At 40.8% G+C, this 26,071-nt stretch overlaps 1 protein-coding gene across 1 annotated transcript; it reads right to left on the bottom strand.

Annotated features, from left to right (window-relative positions):
• Positions 1–6,395: 6,395 nt before the first annotated feature.
• On the bottom strand, positions 6,396–23,007 carry LOC308306789 (extracellular calcium-sensing receptor-like; the record flags this gene model as incomplete). Its single annotated transcript, XM_080751831.1, has 9 exons — positions 6,396–7,309; positions 7,463–7,586; positions 9,366–9,593; positions 11,407–11,682; positions 12,301–12,507; positions 13,428–13,697; positions 20,211–20,297; positions 21,706–22,000; positions 22,766–23,007. 9 exons carry the CDS (start codon positions 23,005–23,007, stop codon positions 6,396–6,398), a joined length of 2,643 nt encoding a protein of 880 aa, XP_080607957.1.
• Positions 23,008–26,071: the final 3,064 nt, after the last annotated feature.

The following is a 26,071-nucleotide window of genomic DNA, read 5'->3' as shown; positions in this document are numbered from 1 at the left end:
TGCCCATATATGGAGATCTCTGTATCTGTCTGTTTGCCTGTGTCCATTTATGCTCATATATGGAGATACAGTATCTGTATCTGTCTGTCTGCATCAATTTTATGCCCATATATTGAGATCTCTGTATCTGTTTTTTCTGTGTCCCTTTATGCCCATTATGGAGATCTCTGTATCTGTCTGTGCCTCCGAATGTGTTGCAGACACAATGCCGGTTCCCCCTTTAATGCAAACCCCATTATACCTGTTGTCATAGGACCCGTTTTGACCATCTGTTTGCCTGTGTCCATTTATGCCCATTGACTCATGTGGCGTACGTGATGTCAGAGCCTTTTATTAAGTGATGTCACAATGAGTCAGCGCTTGCGCCGATTTCCTCCGAACAGCCTGATGTCAACAATCAGCCCTGCATAAGGAGATTCCGAACGTTTCACGCCGGTTCGGGAAAACCGCGCGTCGGGTCGGGTCGAGGCCCGGCACTGCACTCCGCGCCGAATCTGAAGCCGGTGGGACGAACGGTTCTCGAGATACGCAGATTACAGACAGACAGACAGACAGACACGCAGACACGCAGAGACTTCTCGCATTTATAGATAGATTAATGTAATGCACCATTTACCATTTTATATACTGTATAAGACATCTACAAGTTCATAATACCCACATTTCCACCCACCCACCGTCCTTCTTGACTATGTATAGGGCTGTGGCTGCTACTACATTACCCATAGCCTGCCGTTTTGCACATGCATTGACCAAAGTTAAATGGAGGGTTTCGGTTGAGCTAATGGTAAGTACCGGTACCTACAACCCCATGATTGTGTTTTAAACCAACTATGTAGGTGTAGAATCCATGCAGGAAAGAATAATAGAAAACAGAGGCTCACCTTAGCTGAGCTGGCGACCACTGTGACGTAATAACCGTTGAGTAATGATGAGCCCATGGTAGAAATGATGGTTGCCGCCCACAGATTTGCTGTGCCGATCCACTTCTAGGATACACAGTATTACACACCAGGCATAGCTTATTGACTATTGTTGTCGACTTAACACTGACTCAATTATTCAGGTGCTGAAGCCTTTAAATTAATTTGGACAAAAATGTACAATGTAGATTTTAAAAGAATATATATATATATATATATATAGGCCTATTTACAAATTCAGTTTTGGGTCAAAAATAACAAACTGTTTGCTATAAACAAATCAAACAAAAACTATTTAAATAGCGTAAAAACTAATATTACATAACGTTTCTTCAAATTCAACACAAATGCCACTTTCGATGACTGCTGCAGACAGTCTAAACAGTATTCAAACATCGTCACCTTCTTAAACTAATGGCCCAGATCATATTTTAAAGTTTTTCAGAAAAAAATTCAAAACACATCCAAATCAAAACTAAAAAGATGCAATTCTGGTAAATTGCAAGTGTGTTTGCCGTTATTGCATTTTCCCATTCAAGTCAATGGGGAAAAGGTATTCACTAATAAATTATCTCAACAACGTATCTCTTAGCAAAATGCAAACACAATATGTGTGCGTGCCACCAAAACTGTGGGAGGAGTAACGCGGCAAAAAAAGTTTATCTGGAAAGAAAGATGGAAGAAAAAGTTGGAGAAGTATTTCACCAAAACTTAATAACCTGACTTAGGCCAAATTATTTACTGACTTACTTCAGACTTAGACCTTTTTTTGGCCTAAGTCACAAAACCAATGTGATTTAGGCCAAAATAATTGGCTATTTAGGCCCAAGTCACACTAGGGAGATAGGCCATTATATTAAAAGGCACGGGAACAGCATTATCCTTTTCAATCAGGAGATATGCGATTACTATGTTCCCCAAAACATGGCTATTAGTTTGAGAAGGTGACAAAATGCATCTTTAGCACTTAGTAGAGCACTTTATGACCTGCTACAAAAACATGATGCAGAGCCAGGCACCAGCTTCTGGCAAAATTCCTTGAGTTTTGCAACCGCCAATGCTGTAAAGTAACTAACAAAGTACATTTACTTAAGTCTGTACTTAAAGGGGAAAACCACCCGACCTCCCCTTTAAGTAAAATGTTGATACTTGATTGTTTCGAATTTCCAATACTTCTACTACTACTCCATTACATCTCAGAGGCAATTATGGTACTTTTCTCCACCACAATTATTTGACTAAATAACTTTAGTAGTTACTTTGTAGATTTTGATTATTATTACAAAACACACATTAACCACTTCAGCTCTGTATACATTTCGTCCATTTCAAATGTGAGATATTATTAGTGTGTGTGATTCCAAGTTTATGTCTTGTTATTTCTTTACCAAATTCTGAAATTGCTTTATTTAATGTTTGCCGATGTGTGTGTTTTGTGTTTATCTTTATTTTTATTTTGCTTTTGTATTATTATTATTATTATTGTTAATGTGTGGATTATTTGCTCATAAGAAAGACTTTGTTGTTAGAATTTGTATGGAGACAGAATGGCAAATAAACACATTTTTTCCAAAAACAAATGTGAAGAAAAAAAATGAAAAGAAAATAGCTGATTTACAAGCTTGTGATCTTGTTGATCGGCTATTTTTTTTTTCCCAAAAGATTTCTATACATTTGAAAACTTGAAATTGGACATTCTGCCTAACTTTAAGTACATTTTAATATCAATTCTTTCATGTACATTTTAATTTTTTTAAGTACATTTTGATTTCCAGATTTTTATTTTACGTTATATTTCTATATTGCAGTATTGATACTTTTACTTAGAAATTAGTACTTTTTTTTTCCACCACTGGCAACCGCTTTCTTCAATTAGAAATGGTATTTTTTATTTTGTATGGGGTTCGAGTCGAGACATGTGTCAGCCAGTCTAGCATTATAGTGCTTTACATGCTCTGTACCTTCTTTGCAGCCTCTCTGGAGTTGACGTCTGACATCTCTATGCTGCTCAGTTCAGTCTGGATCTTGACCTCCAGTTGGTTTGTGTCCAGTACATTTGGTATGTTTTCTTCCATCTTTTCTAAAATAAGAGTGGCATAATTTGTCACTCGTCACTTTGTGCCACGTTGCGAGCTTGTAGATCGTCTATTTTCATCACTTCTTAAACATTTGTTTTCTAATTTATGGAATTTCTTAGATTTTTCTTTTATGTATTAATAAATTAATAAAATCATTGCATTGTTTTATTCATGAAAGTCTTAGGGGACTTTCATGAATAATATTTTTGGGGAATGTGTTTTTAAAATGTTTTGAAATAATAATTAAAAAATAAGACCCAGTGTTTGGGAACCAGTGCCATAGAGTATGCATGTATCTGTAATTGTATACTTTATTAACATTAAATACCCATATTACAATATATCATTAGTAACAACATCAATGTGTCTACTTCCATAGCACTTTTCTGGTTACACACACACACACACACACACACACACACACACACACACACACACACACACACACACACACACACACACACACACACACACACACACACACACAATGACAGAAATCAACATGCACACAGTGCAGATAATAACATGTTTATTTAGTAGGCTTACATGTTTAATTATGCCCTGGGTAGCAGTGATGTGTAAAGCACTGGTTCCACTGGGTGGGGACCCATTTGTGGGTCGAGGACCCATGTTTATGGGTCCCTTTAATTTTGGTCTCCTAAATCTAAGAAATTCCATAAATTAGAAAACAAATGTCTAAGAAGTCGTGAAAGTAGCCGATCTGCAAGAAAAAAAGTTTGGGAACCACTTCACTGATGTAAAGTAACCATGTACTTACTCAAGTACTGTACTTTAGTAAGATTTAACATGTTGAGGTATTTATACTTGGAGTATTTCCAATCTTTAATAAAGATCATCTCAGAGACAAATATTGTACTTTTTACTCCACTACAATAACCACTTCAACCCTATACTTTGGCTATTTGAAAATAGCCGATCTAAAGCTCACAGTGCTGCAGTATTGATCTCTGGCATTCTCCAGTGTGTAGTAGGGCATTAACGAAAAAGTCGACAAGTCAACTCGGTCATTACACAATTAAGTTGACTCCTTTTCATTTTTTTCCTATCATTATTTTTGCTCCATGGCATGTGTGTGTCTGTACAGCATTCAAACATCCAACATTACAGTGGTTCTCAACCTTTTCAGGCCACAACCCCCATAATAATCATATTTTAACAGGGGACCCCCACTAAGAATTGAGGTGTTACATTTGGTATGACACAGTTCTATTGTGAAAATAGCCGATCTACATGCTCATGTGAGCATGTAGATCGTCTATTTTCACGGAGGTGCAAGCCCATGAAGAACCTTAAAAATTAGACAAGCATCTGCAACATTTTTAAAGCTATCAAAAATAATTAAATTATATTATTAACTAAATGTCAATGGTGGCAACAATTAGGCTTTTTGATTCAGTGCTTTTGATGTCCGTTTGTAAAGTGACTATAGGTTTCCAAGTTAATAATGAACTTACCCACAAAAAGCTTCTTTCTGGATGCACTTTTAACATGCGCCTCATAGGGACACCTCGATGAAAATTACCTAGTTTGGAAATAATCACAAGCAGATACAAATATATATTCCAATGTTACTATTGCTTACAAATTTGGAGCGGCCGTTCACCTCACCCTCAACATGGTAAATTGCTTGTACTCCAAATTGGCCGCTATCAAGCTCTGCACTGGAAAGAATGTGGAATGGTAGGTGTGATGATACAGGATGATGATAATCTAGTTGGGGTGACTTCGATTCTTCCGTGACCGTGAAAGCATAGGTCCGTTTTTCAGTGGTTTTGTCAACTATGACGGTTAAATAACAAATCGAACTCCCATGCCCCTCGCAAAAGTTTGGGCAAAATGTTTGACAGCCGATGAAAGTTTGTGTCTCATTCACTTACTACACTATACTATAAAAAAAAATACTTTGACCCCTCACATGCAACTTAAAGCAGATTTTTGGGGGGTATTTTTTATTATTTTTATTACATTTGCTCACCACTGATTAAAGTTTAGGAGCCCTTGCATGAAAGTAGTTGTGACACTATCCTTTACACCCTGTTGTGCCCTTTATCATCACCTAATCACTCGTCATGCACATCATGCATGCAATCATGTACAGTCATTACATGACCTTTCTATTGCCATTGTTCCACATCATCTTACATCACAACTGTGCAAGGTCGAAGACTTTCTCATCATGATAGAAGATTTCGCATCAAGATATCACCTTAACACACACACACACGCACGCACGCACGCACGCACGCACGCACGCACACACACACACACACACACACACACACCACCCCTCCAGTGTTGATTTTGACAGGGGAAAATAAGTTATATAATGATATGCTATACTACATACATAATACTATGAAATTAATACCCTTTGTTTAGTGGTTTTATTTTTTTTTAGAGAATCTAAGGTTTTATTAGTCAGGAGATAATTAAAAGTCTTGGAAAAAATTCCTTACCAAAACATGTCTTCACCAATGTGTTTATAAAGGTGTCTAGAATACTAGAAACACATCTCACAAAAACTGAAATTCAGTTTCCCTATAGGGGAATCTGTGACAGCTGCTGAAAGTTGGGGTCCCGTTAACTTCACTATACAAGGAAAAAGAAAAAGAAATCCATTGCAAGCATTTGTTTTGCATGAAAAACATTCCTTGGGCTAAAAACAGCCCCACAAAACTATGGTCTAGTGATGAGTCATCACTTTTCACACTTTCCCCAACTTTCAGCAGCTGTCACAGATTCCCTAGGGAAACTGAATTTCAGTCTTTGTGAGATGTGTTTCTAGACACCCTCACAAACACATTGGTGAAGAAATGTATCAGAAGGAGCGAATACCTCAAATGTATTGGTAAGGAATTTATTCCAGGATCGGACATTTCCTATGAAGATATTCCCTAACTATATTGATTCACCAGGATCCTGTATGGTTTGATTCTAGCCTTAAAATAATTGATTTAAATATGTTTGTAAATCTCTATGGGAAAAAAATTAATGGCCGATTTTTTGGTGGCACCAGAAAACCACCCCCACTGCTATGCCCTATAACCCACACCTCATTGTTTTCATCAGCCAATATCGCACGGCGAGCCTGTTCTATCTGCTTATAAGCATGCAAAGTTTTGTGATATTGCGTGAAAGCTTTCTGCACTGGCTTATGGAGGCTTCGTATTTTCACACAAGCTAATTGTAGATATTGTTCCATAGATTGTGTGTAGAATGTTTTGTGCAGATTCCTCAAAAATAGTACGAGGTGTAAGGAAATGTTGTTTTGTTTTTCTTTAAGAGACATGATTATCACCAATCAAACATTAATCATCAATATACACATATTGTTATAAAATACAGAGAAACAGTTTTGAGATTTAATTTCTGCTTAAGTCTTGGTGTCACCTCGGCCCATAATGGACTTCTTAGTGTTTCTCTCAGGTTTCAAAAGGATTATATAACACTTTGGTCCAAACAGTGCCACCAAAATGCCAAAACTAGATGCTAAAATAGCAAACACCTCCACAACATCTGCATATTTGCCCGGAGAGCTGATATACGCTGGGATGAAGGCTATCCACACGGCACAGAAGATCAACATGCTGAAAGTGATCAACTTGGCTTCATTAAAGTTGTCTGGAAGATTCCTTGCCATGAATGCTAGGAGGCAGCTTAGGAGAGCCAGTAAACCAATATAACCAAGTAAAAGTGCAAAACCAACTGTTGATCCCACATTACACTCATAAACTATCTTATCATTGTGGTATTGTGTGTTTTTATGAGGAGTTGGAGAGGCAGAAACAAGCCAGGCGACGCAGACGGCTGCCTGAATGGAAGTAAGAGCCAGAAGTGTTCCTCTCTGCTGCGTTGCACCAAACCACTTCATAATGTCTGCTCCTCCAGGCTTGGAGGCTTTGAACACGGCCAACACCACCATAGTCTTTACCAGGACACAGGAAACACACAGCGTAAAGCTGATGCCAAACGCTGCGTGTCTCAGCTGGCAGGTCCACATCCTGGGACGGCCAATGAACAGAAGAGAACACAAGAAACACAGTATGAGGGAAAACAAGAGAAGGAAGCTGAGTTCAGAGTTGTTGGCGCGCACCATGGGTGTGCTGCGATGGTAGACGAAGATTCCCAGGACGATGGCACAGAGGAGTGTGCCCAGCAACGAGATGGTTGTCAAGGAGATACCCAGGGCCTCGTGGTAGGAGAGGAACTCCAGGCTCTTAGGGACACAGTGGTCACGCTGGGGACTGGACCAGAAGTCCTCTGGACAACTGGTGCACTTTGTAGAGTCTGATAAAGAGGGAAAGATTTAAGAGAGAGACAAGTAGAGTATCATTCTAAAGGGAGTTGTATACAACATAGGTTCTGGAGTGGAGAACGCCCTCTGCTCATCACAGCCACATAACCTATTGCACAAGGCTACAACATGTACTGTAATACTACCAGTCTCATTGCTGATCTCTCCCTCGGAACAAGCAATGCAGTCATAGCAGCAGACAGGTTCTCCTTTCCTTCTGGCCACACGGGTTCCAGGAGAACAGCTCTCACTGCACACTGACCGAGGAGGCTGCAGAGGAAAGTAACAATGATCCGTTTCAGGCTCCGTTTAGAGGACAACGATTAGAACAGAAAACGGCAAAGTGCTGTTACACGGAGACGCTGTAGTGTGCATGCCATGTGGCTAGGTGGTGGTGACGCACTGCCAGATAGACCAGTGACGCACGTCTGTTATGCTTCTTATCACAGCTGCCGCGCTTACTTTGTTTACATCTCACCAAGGCAGTGTGGCTCCAAAGCTTTGCACCATGGGCAGACGTGAGCCATGACATCACAAGTTTTGGGTGTGTGTTGTTTTTTCCGACACGCATTACTCCGTCGCTGCGTTCGTCTGACTGCCCCCATTACTAAACCTATCTCTAACCCTAACCGTACGCATAGCCACGTAGTCAGAGTAATGAGACGTCAGACTGTGTCCTCCACACCAGTGGCATAGACAGAATTGAACCGGCGACTAGGCCTGAGCCCAACGCGACAAAAAAATCCATGTTTTTCGGGTCGGATCGGGTCTTCTGGTGCGATTTGGGTCGGGTTTCTTTGCATGATTAAATAATAAATTAATGTGTGGCGTCCACTAGTGATGCGCGGGTCATTCCAGCCGTGCAAAAACAGAATGGCATATTAGAGAAGAAGCCGGTAACATGACGGCATGAGATGCTTATTTTAATTGACAACACTCCTGTTAGTATAAGACTATACACACGGAGCATAACGCTAATGTATCACAGAGAGATATTGCAGACTGACCCAGTAGCCTAGTCACTGGTGCAAGACAAAATAAACAACTGTGAGAGAAAAGACCGAAATGTTTAATTGCACCGTCAACTTTTTATCAGAGCTCTGTAGCTTTACTGACGCTTCTCCCTCTCCCACAACAAAAACAGCCAAGCCAGCAGAAAGTAATTAACCAGTCTCACTCACCTATATTGCTGCTTTCAAACGCTGTGCATTGTTTTAAGTCCCAGGAGCATGGTTTTCATATCATAAATATGAACTTTAGATTAGTCAAAAGCTTGTGTCAGTATAATCCACGTGAATCCTGTATATATCTTGTAGGCTGCAACAACTCTTAACAAGTAGCCCAATACGCTGAAGCATTTCCTGTAACGGTGGATTTCAAAATAAGACCCTGCCGTAATATGATTATATAAGCAATTGGTTTTATTTGTAAGTCTACTTACAGGAAGTAAATGGACTAAATTAGAATTACATGACACTCTAGCATAGAGTATGCACTATGCACTCTAGTCTAGACATGCTTGGCTGCGAGCAGGGAAGGACGCTTGGTGCACATTATATATTATATATCACTAGCGTCCACATTATGATGTTATGTTATTTTAGTTGTTGTAAGGATGCGACTATTATCAAAATGATAAATGATAAAATAAAAAAATAAAAAATAAAAAATAAATAAAAAAAATATATATATATATATTTTTTTTAGATTTTTTTTGGGTGGGCACAAAAACGAAATGGGTGGGCCTAGGCCTAGTCAGGCCCACCCATGGCTACGCCCCTGCTCCACACGCTTTGCAGATTTCCCCGTTATGCCCGTTTACGCGGAGACACGAGACGGACCGTCTTCAAAGATTTCCACTGTGAAAGGTGGTTTCACTTTGTTTTGCGGATTTTTCCCCCAAATACTTCGTTGTCATCTACTCTAAACGGACGGCATATCTGACATTTTTCTCTAGAAGTCGTCTCTGTGTAAACTGCGCCTCAGTCTAAACTAAATTACATTCACATCATGAGCTCGACATTATACCTTCAAGAAAGCCAAAGTCACCTTCGCATATTCAAAGTTCCAGAAGATTCTGTCTTCATCGAGGATGACTTCTTCATCTGCGGAGGCTGACTTCTTGTACACGCCTACATTGTGAACCTCTATGCTTCCGTCAGGGAGCCACGCCCAGTTCATGACATCATAGATTGGAAACGAATCACCGTTCTCATCGAATGACACATGATCACCAAACGATGTGGTGAAGTTGATCTTTTCTAAGTAATACACAAGCTAGAAACAGCGAAGAGTAACATTATGAAGATGGAGATAATTAATATATATACATTAGCATTCCTTAGCATCTTTTAAATCAATTTTAAAAACACACCTGTTCAGGAAAGCCTTCCCCCTAGATCACCTCATTTTGCCTTAATTGTGTTGTGTCTTTATTGCTTGCTTTTAATTTCTTTAGTTCTATGGTTTTGTGTTGTGTGCTTTTATTGCTTGCTTTTAATTGTTGTTGTTTCTTTGGTTCTCATTGTTTCTCTCCTGTATGCTATATTCTTATTGTTGTTCAGCACTTTGTAACCTATGTTTTGAAAAGTGCTATATAAATAAAGTTATTATTATTATTATTACCCTTATTATTACCCTTATTATTATTACTAGAAGCAGCGTCTAGTCGGCGACCTGGCCAACTCGGAACAATGTAAATAGGGAATGAATGCCCCGCCCTTTAGGACCCGTTTTGACCATCTGTCTGCCTGTGTCCATTTATGCCCATATATGGAGATATCTGTATCTGTCTGTCTGTCTGTCGGCGTCCATTTTATGTCCATATATGGAGATCACTGCAGTTATAGTTCTGGGTCCATTTTATGCCCAGATATGGAGATATCTGTCTATCTGCGTCCATTTTATGCCCATATATGGAGTATCTGTCTGTGCCTCCAACTGTGTTGCAGACACAGTGCCGGTTCCCCCTTTAATGCAAACCTCACACCTGTTGTCATAGGACCCGTTTTGAACATCTGTTTGCCTGTGTCCATTTATACCCATATATGGAGATATCTGTATCTGTCTGTCTGCGTCCATTTTATGCCCATATATGGAGATCTTTGACCATCTGTTTGCCTCTGTCCATTTATGTCCATATATGGAGATATCTGTATCTGTCTGTCTGCAATCCATTTTATGCCCATATATGGGGGCATTCATTTTATGCCCATATATGGAGAACGCACGTGCCCGTGGGACGAACGGTTCTCGAGATACGCGGATTACATACATACATACACACTCACAGAGATTTTTTGTTGACTCATGTGGCGTACGTGATGTCAGAGCCTTTTATGAAGTGATGTCACAATGAGTCAGAGCTTTCGCCGATTTCCTCCGGAACAGCCTGATGTCAACAATCAACCCCGCATAAGGAGATTCCGAACGTTTCGCGCCGGTTCGGGAAAACCGCGCGTCGGGTCGGGTCGAGACCCGGCACTGCACTCCGTGCCGCGGCGGGGAACGCGCGTGCCGAATCTGAAGCCGGTGGGACGAACGGTTCTCGAGATACGCGGATTACAGACACACAGACAGACAGACAAGCAGAGACTTCTCGCATTTATAGATAGATTACCCTACTATAAAATAGTTACATTGACAGTTATGGTATTAACTATACTATATAACTATATCACAATACAACAATTAACTGTACTCTGTCCCACACTGAAGTTTATGTTCCAGATCTATGATGCCTATTCCATTTTGGCTCAGGGAGCAGTATTCATTTTCTGAACATTAAAAGGGGGGTATTTTTCAGCATGAAAAACATGGCTTTCTGTGTCCCATCGTATCATCTATAGCCTGTAGGTATTCCCCCCAAAGGATTATGTGGAACTGGTAGCCTACTGCTCCAACATATTGATAAGCAAACTGACAGGCAATTATCATTACCCATCACTATTAAGAAAATTAACAATAAATGTACCGGTATCATCCTAGTATGCTCTTTACCATGTGTCATATTTACAGTACGTATCCATTATTATTTTAAATAGAATCAAACTAGAAACATTAACAGGTAAACTGTGAATTTGTATAACACCTGCCATGGCTGTACTGTCTGCAAAGTGGCACAGCTGTGCCCAGTGAAAGGCCCTCTTCCTGGTACACATTGCAACATGTCATGGAGGGCATGGGCCAGAGCATACACAGCCTTGTACACGTTATACTCCAGCCTGAGGTCAGATACGTCCATGAGTGTAGTTTCTACTGCTCCTAGGTCCTCTTGTCCAGTACACACCCTTCCACCAGCATCCACCCACTCTGACGGAAGGGGTGCGAATTTACACTGAAACGTGTGCTCCCAAAACCGCCTCACCTGAGGAAACACAATGAATACTTACGTCAATGCCGAATCTTGTCCTTTGTTTAAGATTTGTTTTGGGGCTTTTATGCCTTTATTGCTTGGACAGTAGACTGACAGGAAATGGGGAGAGAGATGGGGAGTGACACGCAGCAAAGGTCGTCAGGATTGGGATTCGAACCTTGACACGCTGTCAGGCATCATGAGTGTATGTGGTATGCCCCTGGACCGCTGGTCCAGCGGGCGCCCCGACACGATAGCCGAATCTTGAAAAAAGTAAACGCAGCTTAAATAGCTACTAAAATAGAAAGGGGCGATTTTGATGAATTGCCCTTGTGTGCAAGACATCGGTTGCAGCCATCATACCTCAGAAATCCCTAGGGATGCGGCGCCCGCTGGCCTAGTGGACTAGGCGCATACCACATACTAGGCTATGATGCCTGCTGGCGTCACTGGATCGATTCCCAATCCGGACGACCTTTGCCACATGTCATTCCCCCATCTCTCTCCCCATTTCCTGTCAGTCTACTATATCCTATCAAATAAAGGCAAAAAAAGCCCAAAAAACTAATCTTAAAAAAAAAGAGAAATCCCTAGGGATACTAATAATAATAATTGAAACAGAAGACTCACTATGCTATTTTCATGGCTCTTGTCAGGATCATTGTCAGGATGTATTTTCAACAGGAAGTCCTTGAGTTCTGTTATGTCTCCGCGATGGACGGCGATGCCCAGGGTTCCTCCCAGGTACGGCATGAGCTGAGACGTCTGGAAGTTAGGATCTGTGGTCCAGCACACATCGGCCATCCACTGCAGACCTGTCACATTCTGCTTTACCACCTGTTGATTGTGTTGAGCAATTTAAAAAACACCTTATGGACCGATGCATAGGCCTACTCCACTTTTAGAGATGAATTTATTTAGGGGGGAGGGGGGTACCGTCATTAATTTGGCTGTTCGGTGCAGCAGAGATTTTAAAAGTGGAGTATGCATCGGCCATGTACATACTGTAGCAACATTTAAACTTACAAAGATCCCGGTCTTAACTCAGTCGGTGCCATATTTAAAGTGGGACCTCTTATATTGCCGTTTCGCCAACAAAGGGTTAAAAAAATAGTGTGCACGCTGGTGCACACATTCGTGCACAGATCATGCACTATGCATGTGCATGCTTTTCACAGCTTTCAAACAAAAAAATCCGCTTGGAAATCCGTTCAGGCATTCAGGAGAAAACAGCCCTTATGTTTTCTTCAAATGTAAACAAACATGGCTGCCATGTTTGAAAGATGTGGTTGGTATGGGGGTTAAACATGCAATTTCGCGATCGCGATCATGCCTAGTACATTGTTGGAGGTCCAACATTTTTTTTTTCAAAAAAATGTTTTTTTTTTTTTTTTTTTTTTTATTTATTTAAAAAAGACGTCCAGAAGACGTCTGGCAGGGAGGTCCATAGTTAAAAAGACGTTTTTATTATAGAAACTTTTTTTTGGCAGGGTGGGATAGACTGGATAGTTTAAAAAACAGTCATTTTGGGGGTGCAATGGGCTCAACAAGTAGGCTCAACTGCTGAGCATTCACATTGATGAAACTAAGAAAGTGATTCAATTGCATTGCAAATCAAAATATGCTTACAGATAAAACACAACCATTTTTTTATACACAAAGGATTGTCTTCACTTCAATGTAACTTTCAGATTCAGTATACTAATATGAATCCTTGAAGTAAATCAACATGTGCTGATCATAACAATACCACAAACCTCCTCCATCAGATTAAACATATGGATTCCGTACGCGATCACAACGACCACGCGAGCCGTGGACGTCTTCATCACGGTAACGATCCTCTGAAGCGCAGCTGGGTCGTTGTCCCAGGGCAGAGCCTCGAAGTAAGCCAGACAACCCAAACCAGACTGACCCAGGTCGGTCTGGAAGGACCGGGCGGCGTCCTGACCATAGGCGTCATCGGCAAACACAACTCCCACCCAGGTCCACTTGAACCGCCTCATGATCTGAAGCATGGCTCGTACCTGATGATTGGATAAAGAGTGGATAATATTGTATTATAACTATTATTATTAATATTGATATTATAACATATATATACCGGACGGTATATATATATATATATATATACATACACATATACATACACATATATATATATATATATATATATATATATATTGCGGAGAGAGTCACAGCCCCAGCCTGAAGCCTCAAAAAGTCTTGTATCTCCCTCATTTCATAGGGATATCCCTTTGGAGTGATGGTTAATATAATGGACTTGCGCCCGGGTTCAAAGCCTGGGTGGGGAGGTTCGCATCACCTCTGTTATATACAGTATGTATATATATATATATATATATATATATATATATATATATATATTAGGGGTGCAACGGTTCACAAAATTCACGGTTCGGCTCGATGTTTTGGTGTCACGGTTCGATATTTTTTCGATACAAAAAATAAACAGAAATGCCGGCTTGATTTATAAATATATTTGTATAACTACGTATTTTTTTGTTTTAACTTTGAACAGTACCCAACCTCTAGGGTAGTGGTTCTCTAAGTGGCTCTGCGGACCCCCAGGGGTCCTTGAGGGGGTTCCAGGTGAATGTGGATGTGGAGTAGTATTGTATTGTATTGTTCGGTACAGGTCATTCGGTTTGGTACACCCTCGTATTGAACGGTTCGATACCGGTACAAGTATTGTTGCACCCTTAATATATATATATAATTAAACGTGCAACGATACATGAACCGATATCGAACCGTTCGTTACGAGGGTCTTGGTTCGGTACGCGCTACGTACCGAACGATAATTAATTATATATATATATATATATATTTTATCAACTTTGGTTTATGCGCTCTTGTGCTCAACCAGAGTTGTTGTAAGAAAGATTTGCACTCTATTGTGCAGCCTATACCAACCTGCTCTACTCCAGTGCTCCTCCCCTCCCAGTCCCACACACACAGAAAAACTAACCTCGCGTCACCAGGCTTTCCGCTGGGGGAAAGCCTGGTCTTCGTTTACTAAACGGGTCGTTTGATCCGGTCTAGACCGGATGGGCTCCTACGTCATTTTGTATTCAAAACGGACTACACTTTGGCAGGAAACACCAAACCGGAAACAGTTTCAACCCAGTAGCGCATGCACAAGTAGTTAGCGCATGCGCAAGTAGGGGTTAAAACCTGGTTAAAACTGTTTCCGGTTTGGTGTTTCCTGCCAAACTGTAGTCCGTTTTGAATACAAAATGACGTAGGAGCCCATCCGCTCCCGACCGGATCAAAAGCCCGAAATTGGAAGCCGTCCCAGGCTACAGAAAAACATGCAGGCACTGACCAAATGGCAGAGAGAGACGCTGACGCTACATGTTGCTAAGCTAACCTGTTGATACAATGGCTACACAGAGAGTGAGACCCGAAATAGAAGATCCTCCAGAATCCAGCAAATCTGGCGTTTGGGACCACTTTGGTTTTCCAGTTAGTTATGACGAGAATTGTGGATAAAAATACTATTTTTCGGTATGTCGGCAAGTGTTACACAACGATAAATTACACCACTGGAAATACTACAAACATGAAGAGTCATTTACTCAGACATCACCCCAGTGTGGAAATCGAGAAAACCACAACACGACAAAAAAAGGGGGGATCACTAATGCAACAAACACTACACAGAGCTTTTAAAGAACCATACCTAGATGGCTCAAAGAGGGCAAATGACATTACCAGGGCGATTGGTGTTTTTCTTGCTGCGGACATGAGACCCTACTCTACAGTGGAGTGCAAAGGATTTGTGCACATGATGAAGGTAATTGATCCCCGTTACACGATTCCTTCACGAACCCATTTCACTGATAATGTAATTCCTGCTTTGTACAACGAGACAAAAGCCAAAATACAGACAGAATTGCTGCTGTTTCTCTAACAGCAGACGGCTGGACGTCAAGAGCTACACAGAGCTAGCTACCTCACTGCAACCGCACATTACAATACATGACTGCTGAATGGGAGATGAAAGGCTATTCATAAGTATCCCTGTGACTACTGACAATGCCAGAAATATTGTTAATGCTGTTGGAGTTGCAGGCCTGAGGCCACAAATAGCGTGCTTTGCCCATGTCGTTAATTTAGCTGCTCAGAAAGGAATGGATGTGCAGTCGGTTTCTCATCTTCTTGCAAAGATGAGAAAAATTGTCACCTTCTTTCATAGAAGCTCAACTAGAGCTGCTGTGTTGAAGACAAAACAGGAGCGGCTGGGGCTTGCTGATAACAAACTAGTCCAACGAGGTGGAATTCCTCTCATGATATGAAGGAGAGATTAATTGAGCAGCAGGCTGCAGTCTATTCTGCTGCCATGACAGACAAGGGGGTGAAGAAGAATCTTAAAAACCTTGCGACATTAACTGACAATGACCTGAGACTGGCTGAACAACTCAACAGTAATGAAACCCCTGAAAACTGTGACTACCCTTATGTGGAGTTTTTGTGCACTGAGAAACAAATCTCCATCCATATCCATGATCCTGCCATTTAAAACGTCAATCCTGCGCAATATGGAACCGTGTGCTGATGACTGCCCAGCGGTGAGGGATATCAAAGCAGCCATCAGATATACCTTTATTATCCCAAGGGGGAAATTCAGTTGTCCAGTAGAAGCACAGCAGTATACAGTTATTTACAAAGTTACAGAGACGTAAGAAAAGATAGATAAGAGGGAAAAACAAAAAACAAAAAACAAAGACAAGAGCAGTACAGTACCAATAAAGAGAAGGTGCATCAATAGAGGGGGCGAATAATATATAAGTATATATACATAAGGTGTCTTGCAAAAGAGACCATAGCAGTCAATGCTAGTTAGTGCAAACAAGTATCTCACTGTCATTGTTAAATAAAGCAAAAATACTCAGAAACTACCAACACAACCTAATAGTGCAATGTCAAAAATCAGTGCGAAAAAAAGAAGAAACTAGGAAGCGTGTCACCGCAAGACGCACATGAGCACTCTTCCTGGACGGTCCTTTAGACCAGGAATGATCTGGAGAAGAGATACACAGACCCTGTGCTTCAGGAGTACCTGTCCTACACAAAAGCACTGCTTTGGATCCACGATTCAAGTCTCTGCAACACTTGGATGCTGCCACTTGCCAGAGAGTCCATGATGCACTCACCACAGAGTGAGATCGTGGTGATCATTGAACAGGTAGGTATTATTTTATTTATTCATTTAACCACATAAACCGCATCAATACTTTATAAACTTGACCTTTCACTATGTACCTAGTCTGCTCTTTTCCCCTCTACACCAACCCTCTTTGCCGAAAATAGCCGATCTACAAGCTCACAACGCCTCACACTGCGAGGCGTTGTGAGCTTGTAGATCGGCTATTTTTGCTGCTAAGTTCTCAGAATATGGACGCTAGGGTTCAAGTGGTTAATATATGTGGTTTCTATCACACAAAGATTTGGAGGACCCCTGTAGTAACTCTGAGGACCCCCGTCCTGGGCCCCCTGTTGAAGAGCCTTGACATAAACTAATGTTAACAAACATCATGTTGTTTTTATATTCTTTAGGGCCAAACAACAGAAGCCATGGAGACTCAGTCAGTGGACTCATCATCTCCACCACAAAAGAACTCAGCCATGGCTGACTTCTTGTTGGGAGAATTGTTCACGACCCAGGAGCCAAGGACCAGGTCTGCAGCTACAGTGGCAGAGGAGGAGGTGACCCTCTACAGGGCAGCGGACTGCATTAAACTGGACGCTGATCCACTGGAATGGTGGAAAGGCCATGACAAAATGTACCCTCGATTTGCCATGTTGGCACGGCGCTACATGGCTGTGCCTGGAACCTCTGTCCCTAGTGAGAGGGTGTTTTCCACAGCGGGTGACATTGTCACAGCAAGCAGATCTGTATTGACACCAGAAAATGTTTCTGAAGAAAAACATGAAGATTTAGTAAAGCTTATTTGTTTGTTTGTTTGTTTTTAAGTCCTAGATTATTATTTAAAAGAGCTGTTGTATTAGGCACCCCAGAAGATGAGTGTGAGATGTAGCTCCCCTCACATACTGTAGATTTAGTTACAGGGAGTGCATTTTATTTTCTATTGGTTTATTTTTATGGACCTGTTTTTGTTTAATATGCTCCTAAGAACACACCCCAGAAGATGGGTGAGTGAGGTATAACTCAATCAGAGAGACATTATATAAGGACCAGTTTCAGTGTACTACTGTATGCTGCTAAAACACACCCCAGAAGAAGGGTGAGGTATCATTTATGTTATAAGGAGATATGTTTGTGTCCTATGCTGCTAGACACCCCAGAAGATGGGTGATCCATAGCTTTATCAGATATCATAGCACATTTATTTCTTTTACATTTTATAAGGTGCTGTTTTCATTTTATATTTTGCTAAGAATGCAGTTATTTGGTGTCCTATGCTGCTAGACACCCTACATACAAGATGGGTGATTCATAGCTCTATCAGATATCATAGCACATTTACTTTTTTTCTTTTTTTCTTTTTACAAGGTACTGTTTTAGTTTGTCTGTTGCTTAGAATGCACAGCAGAAAATGAGTCAAGTGTAACTCCATCAGGTACATTTGTTTTGTATGCTGCATAGCTCAATCAGAGAGACATTTATTTTATAAGGACCAGTTTCTGTGTTCTATGCTGCTAAAAACACACCCCAGAAGATGGGTGAATTATAGCTCTATCAAATATCATAGAACATTTTCTTTTTTTCTTTTTTTTACATTTTACAGTTAGTTTTATATGTTGCTAAGAATGCACAGCAGCAAATGAGTCAAGTGCAATTCCATCAGGTGCATTTGTTTTATATGCTGCTAAGAACACACCATGGAACAGTGGTTATCAAACCAGTTTGTATCAGGAACGGAGGAACCCTCAAATTCATATGTATTTGGCAGTTGACCAACATCTGAAAATATATTGTGCTGAGAAATAAGATTTTCAGATGGGATCTTTTTTGAAAACAGAAGATCTACAAGCTAGATTGGTTATAAGGGTTAAAGTGGTTAAGCTGATTTTGACTAAATTAAGTATTTTGGCTGGGGATATGGATGTTGTTGACAACATCCCTAGAATACGGGTGTTGTTGAAAATGTTGAATATCTCCCTAGAATATGGATGTTGTTGAAAGTTGAAACAAAATTAGTTTGAATAAAAAATGTTGGGGATTTTTTTTTTTTTTTTTTTTGTATCGAAAAAATATCGAACCTTGACAAAAAAATATCGAACCGAATCGAACCGTGAATTTTGTGTATCGTTGCACCCCTAATATATATATATATATATATATATATATATATATATATATGTGGCGGAGAGAGTCGCAGCCCCAGCCTGAAGCCTCAAAAGTCTAGTATCTGCTCTCATTCCATAGGGATATCCCTTTGGTCTAGTGGTTAAGATATTGGACTTTAGCGTGGGAGACCCGGGTACGAACCCGGGTGGGGAGGTTCGGATCACCTCCGTTAAATTGGTGCCGTGACCCGGATCCGGGCTTCCCTGTAGGACATACATGGGCAACTGGCGGCCCGGGGGCCACATGCGGCCCCCACCTTCACTTAATGCGGCCCGCAAGTTAATATCAGAATACTGATATATTATTGGTTTCAGCTGTTACAATTCCAAACATGCAAACATGACCGTTTTAATTACTTCAGTCTATCTTAGTAGCTTAATGACTAGTATAGTAGTACTAAAATGTTAGTCTTTTTTCATATCCAACATATTTGTATTTAGGTTCATAAAGTTAACATGAGTATAACTAAATGCATTTTAAATTAAATACAATTGTACATTTCAGGATTCCAATTAAAAAACAAAAAATAAGTCAGGATTCGAATTCAAAAGAAGCAAAAATAGCCGATCTACAAGCTCAAAACGCATCTCAGCGCGATGCGTTTTGAGCTTGTAGATCTGCTATTTTTGTTTCTTTTGTATGAGATAATAGAATGACAAAGTAGGACATGGCAATATGCAATGTGGCCCTCTGGAGTGACGGTGGAAATATAGTGGCCCTCAACATCATCAAAGTTGCCCATCCCTGCTGTAGGAGGAGGTCAAAGGGGGGTGAGTGTGGCGGAGAGAGTTGCAGCCCCAGCCTGAAGCCTCAAAAGTCTAGTATCTGCTCTCATTCCATAGGGATATCCCTTTGGCGTAATGGTTAAGATATTGGACTTTCACGTGGGAGACCCGGGTTCGGATCACCTCCGTTATATATAGAGAGAGAGAGAGAGAGAGAGAGAGAGAGAGAGAGAGAGAGAGAGAGATCCATGGATTCAAGTTTCCATGGGGTGAGTAATGGATAGAAAAAACCTTAACCTTTCACTGTTCTACCTTAACTGTTAATAAAGTATTCAATCAATCAACAGAGACCCTCAGCTCCAGCAGTTAATACTCACCAGCAAATTAGGTGATAATTATGCAATATCAATAATTACACATTTTTGTAAAGTGTGTGGAACATGAACTACTTGATACCAACAGATACATTCATTCACCTGGAAGGCGTTACTTGGGATGGTTCTAAAGAAGGACGGGAACTTATTCCGGTCACTTAGACAGGAGCACAAGGCATAGTAGCTTACCTTAAAAACACACAACACATTTGTTCTGTAATAATAATACACTTCATCTATTTTTGACTGCTTTGCAAACAGGGCATTTCAATTCAATTCAATAAAATGTTAATAAAGCAAGTTGTCTCAAGACACTTTACATGTAGAGCAGAGACCCCACAGTCCCACCCTGAGCGGAACGAAAAACTCCCCCTTAACTGGAAGATCGCCAGGCATCTGTCTACTCTAGCCTGTGTCAACGTCAAGGCAAAGAGAAAGAGAGAGAGAGAGAGAGAGAAGGCGAGACAGAGGAAAGACATAGAGAGAAATACAAGCAAAATACAAGTAGTAGCAATAACAAATACTGCTGTGGTCCTCAAAGTGGGTTGAGGGACCCTCTGGGTTCCTTGAGGGTAGTCCAAAGAACCACTGTACTGGTCGACTCCGTAATGTGCCATAGTGACATATTAGGAAAGTAGTGTCATATTGATGACCCCTGCACTTATGTAGATGTAAGACTATGTCGATTTAGCTCCCTGCTTCAAATTAACCGAAGAAGAGACTATTCTAATATGGAACATCACACCAATTAGCTTAACCTACTTCCCACACCAATTATATGAGGAAAACATAAAACATTTAAATAAATACACATTATCTTGAGACCGGCTGGAGCCACAGGATTCCTTCTCTTAGGTCCGGGCAAAGAATCAAACTTAAAACATTGCATTGCACTACTCCGACCTTTTGAAAACCTTCTTCATCTTCACCCTAGGTGGGCAATATTAGGCACGGGTGCCAACACTGGCACAGGGTAAGGGTGGCACATTGGCTTAAGTGCAAGAGATTTTTCTTTTAAAATAAAATATTTTACAAATATACAAATTACATCCTGCGCATCATTCTACATTCATTCAAACTGATGACTGGGGAGGCAGACGGGGAGATAGGTGGGTTATTGCTCTAAGTCTAATGATCATTACATCCTGATGTGAAAGAAAATAGATCAAAAGCAGAAGAAGAAGAAAATAAAGGTTATGATATGTTATGTACAGTATGGACGATCAAAATCGGTTGGAAATATTACATTTTGATGTGGTGTCATAAATTACACACTGAAGAAAATTAAAACATGGCATTTCATGAGTTCAAAAAGGACCCTAATTTAAACAAGCCAAATGCTTTCTTGTGGTGTTAATCCTTTTAGTTGACCATGTACCAGTGAACTGTACTGTCATGTACCTTTTCCTAGGTAAACCTCCAATAAGGTCTTCAATCAAAAAGGTTGCCGACCCCTGCCCTACATCTGCCCGCTCACAAAAAAAAAAGAACGACCCATATAAATTGTTTATTATATTTTAGATTTGTAAAAGAATAAAAGAAAAAGAAAGAACTGGTGATAGCAAAAGGGGGTTCATTTCAAGTATAGGAAACTTACCAGGGGCACTCTGTACAAACCTAATACACTGGAGATGGCAATAGAATGTGCTGAGGTATCAGGACCCACAATACCCAGCACAGGAGGAGACCCCACACAGCTCTGGTCCAGTTCAAACGGCTCCCCTCTCCCACTGACCAGTGCCATGGACGCACGAAACCCGACTCCCACAGAGTAACAGGTGTCATACAGACTATATCCCAGAGTCACGTTGGGCAGAAGGCTGGCATGTCTGTTTATCTCTGTAATGGCAAAAGCCACGGTCTGGGCGTACCTGAACTGTTCAACGTCAAAACTAACACGCAAACATGTCACTGTAACATTACATATCATTGATCTTCACATCATCAATCCTACGTTAGCGCTATCTTAAAGGGAATAGTTCACCCTCAAAATTACCATACTTTTTTCCTATCGATACTCACCCCATGGAGACTTGAGGAGACTCCTTGTGTCTTCATAGGGAACAAAGCAGGCTCTTTGTGTCTCCATAGGGAACCACTGCTAGTCATCAAAATATTGGCTTAGGAATGCGTCAAAAACAAAAGAATATCCATGAATTAAAGTATTCATGGTGTGAGTAATCGATAGGAAAAGAAAGTCATTTTGGGGGTGAACTACTTTAACCAGACTATAGTAAGGTCATTGGAAGCAAACAATTGCAACTTCAGGATATATACAACCGTTCCATAACCAAAAAGGCAATTCAGATTTACAATGACTCTACTTCACCCTTCATTTGAGCTGTTACCATCAGGCAGGAGGCAAAAAGAAGGGTTACCAGACATCGTCTGTGCCAACTGCAGTGGACATTTTAAATAAGAAAATGTTTAAATAGCTCCACCACTTAACCCCTGCAGCCCTTAATCACTGCCGCTGCGTTATGGGAATGCATTTTATTTAGTGGGTTTAATGCATTTGTGTGTTCTATGTAATGGTGTGTTTTTATTGTTGTATATATCGACTGCCTCCCTGTGTGCCAAAGACAGACTTACATTTTATTTATGTTCAATAAAGTTATCTTTATTTTGTATCTTGCTTTCTACTGTGTGATACTCACCCATAGCATGTGGCATCCTGTTGCCTGGAGGTGAAAGACAGCTCGGGGAAGACCGAGAAGGAGTGTATGATGAAGAAGCCGCCCAGAACAAAGTCCCCAGCCTGGTACATTCTGTTGAGGTTAAACTGTGCCTGTAACTCACAAGAAGAAGAGGAAGGTGAGGAGGAAGACGAAGCAGAGAATGAAGAGAACGATACCAAGGTCAAGTATGAAAGCAGGTGTGTGTCTAGAGAAGCCCTCATGACTGTCCTCTGTCTAACCCTCCCCCTTTCCCCAAACCCTTTGTCCAGTTGCTACATTTTATACCCAGTCCTATGCCTTCCCCTCTGTGCCACCTTATGCCACTACGTAATCTTTCACAGCACCCGTCTGTTGGTTGCAGGGGGATTTCCATGAATGCTGGGCCTCCTCACCCCTCATTATCGGTTTGTTTTTGTTTTTAACCAGCAAAAAAAAGAGAAATGTTTTGGCGACCCAATTTAAATGGGCCGCGACCCAGTGCTTGGGAAACAGTGTGTTATAGAGAATGCCCTAAGAACCATTTTTGGCTATTGTTGGGTCATCGCAGATTAGTCCCGTGATAACCATGGTAGCCACTACCTGTTCTTATTTTACCAGTAACTCAGGTTGTAGACCACCTAGATTCATGTTTCCGGTGTCAAATCCTATTTTTTTATTTATTTGCTGAGCCGCTCTGTCCCGCTCTGTCCCGGGTCACCACCCGGGACACTCTCGTAGAACCCCGGGGTTCTGACACTGTTTCAGTATAGCGTTTCTGATTACCACACCCCTGAGAAAACAGGCAGTGTAGGCTTTAAAATATTCATTTTAAGCTCCCGGGCGCCATCGTGGACGCCAGTTACGTCATCTTGAAAATGAAGCCTTTCCGGAATATTTTCCTAATTTTTTAGTATGTTCTTAAGCATGTCCAGAGGTACCAGAATCAGTTGAAAAAACATTTGCGTACATTTTTTTGGTTGGTATTTTTTCATATATTGACTCGCCTATAGTCATGGTCGGCGTCGCTTCTTGTAGTCGCCCTTGAAGCTGCCTCGTGGAGCAGGGAGCCTATGTCCGCTCTTGGTGGGCGCTTTAGGCTTAGAAGCACGGCGAGGAGGTGTTAGGGGGGTATGGTGCCTTTCCAGGTAAGCATAATACACACAGTACTTTGTCCTTCTTCCTAAAAATGAACAGTGTAATTCAGGGGCGCCGTGGATGAAACGGTTATTTACAGGGGTGCCCTGAGTTTTAAAAAAAAGTTTGAAAACCCCTGGTCTAGGCTCAGACACTTGATGCAGGAACTGTGTCCATCGACCATCGGCCCTGGAGATAGGGCCCCGACGGACCCTCACACTGTTTGTGAGAAGTCGGGCCTTTGTATGTCGGCCATTATCCTCATGGCGTTGAAACCGCTGGAGGGAGGCCATTAATTAATTAATTAATACCTGCCGGTCGATGTGTTCATTCATGTTAGTTAGCATGTATTGAAACAATCTCCTGTGACATTTAATTGCACCTGGATATTGATTATTTTCCAACGTTGCACCTGTTGAGTCATTATTTCATCACCCTGGCCCTGGGCCAGGATGACATCATGGTAAACACACACCCATGCAGCTCACGTTTAATTAGTAGGCCTACCCACCTGGGTATAGTCTGGTGTTGACAGACGATCAAAGATGATTTGTAATAATGATAAAAATCCAGGCACGTGCACACATAGTTTTTACCATGGTGAAAGAAATGCAAATTCCCCCTTTCCAAGCCATACCTTAAGGCAGCATTCAATTACATTTTCAATTCAAAGGAGCTTTATTGGCATGAGAAAACATTACATTGACAAACATTACTTTTCTAAACTTGAATGCAGCATCTTATGTTGAAATAATTAATCTCTCTGTGTAGAAATCCATGCCGTTACGTCACATCTCCAGTATTGACTTGATTGATCTTAGTTCAGTGCGGTATCAAGTCTGCGACGCGTTGTGAGCTTGGAGGTCTGCTATTTTCGATATTTTCACCAAAAGGGGCCTTTTAGAAATTTCAGCCCCTGCCTCTCTAAGGTGCCGGCTACACAGAGCTGGATATTTCGGCCGCAAAGCTGGATATTTTTGAAACCGGATAAATAAGTGGAGACATTGAAAAATATCAGATTCACTGGATCCGTGTAGACATGGAATCCGGATATCTCTGAAGACTTTACTGTGTGTGTGCTTGTCCCCCTAGTGGAGGTCTGGGGACTAAGATTATTTTAGACCTAGATATCTTTGTCGTGTGGACCTAGATATTTTACTATGTGGATATATGAAATATCCAGCTCCGTCTGGCCTAGGCCTAACATTCTCTGCACGTCCCTGTCAAAATCTACAAAGTAACTAAGTGGTTAATATATGATACATTAGCACACTTAAACCCCATATACTGTACGTTCAGCCGTTTGAAAATATGTGAAATGGGACATTCTGCACGAAGAGTAGATTCTACTTTTGGTACTTTAAGTATATTTTGATACTTTTCTACGCACCACTGAATAGGATGGATAGCCTCGGAAACCCAGGCTTTTTCTACAGTGTTGTTTTTGAATGCAGATTTTGATTTACTTTTAGTCATATAGTCTTTTGAATAAAATTCCTTTTTTTTAATATATATATATATATATTGTGTCATATTTTAGTCATCTAAAATGTTTTGGTGTTAGTTTAGTTTAAGTCGACTAAATATTATACGATTTTAGTCGACTAGATCTACAAATCTACAGTCTAAAAGTTATTTTTGGCGGGCCATGATGGCATTAAAATGGCTTATTTTCACATAGCTACATGCCGAAAAACAGCCGATCATAAGCTCACAAGCTGTGGCGCATTGTGAGCTTGTAGATCTCCTATGTTCAGAGCTCAACACCCGAGCGAAACCAAACATAAACTTACTTGTATTTTACTTCTACTGTATCTCTTCTCCAATTGACGTTCCTTAACATTTTAGTCTAATTTTTATTTGTTGAAAAAAATGTCAATATATTTATTTAGTCATCGTAGGTTAGTTTCTATTTAGTTTTTATTCCGTTTTTGTCAGTGAAAAAAAGGTAGTTGACTAAAAAAAATTGTGATAGTTTTAGTCGACGAAATCAAGACTCCTGTATGTAGCCATACTAGCCTACAGTGTAGGATACATGCCAAGTAGAGTCTGCATGGGATGTACATGTGAATACATTGTATAGCTATAGTATAGAGTATTATGTGCAAGTGTGCCATGCAAGGTCAAGCAGGAGTCTGACTCAGACACAGAAGAGAACTAGAAGAACACAAC

This window comes from Nannobrachium achirus (genome assembly GCF_963921795.1).
Source record: "Nannobrachium achirus genome assembly, chromosome: 21".
Classification (NCBI taxonomy): domain Eukaryota; kingdom Metazoa; phylum Chordata; class Actinopteri; order Myctophiformes; family Myctophidae; genus Nannobrachium; species Nannobrachium achirus.
This window is presented reverse-complemented; position numbering and strand designations above follow the sequence as displayed.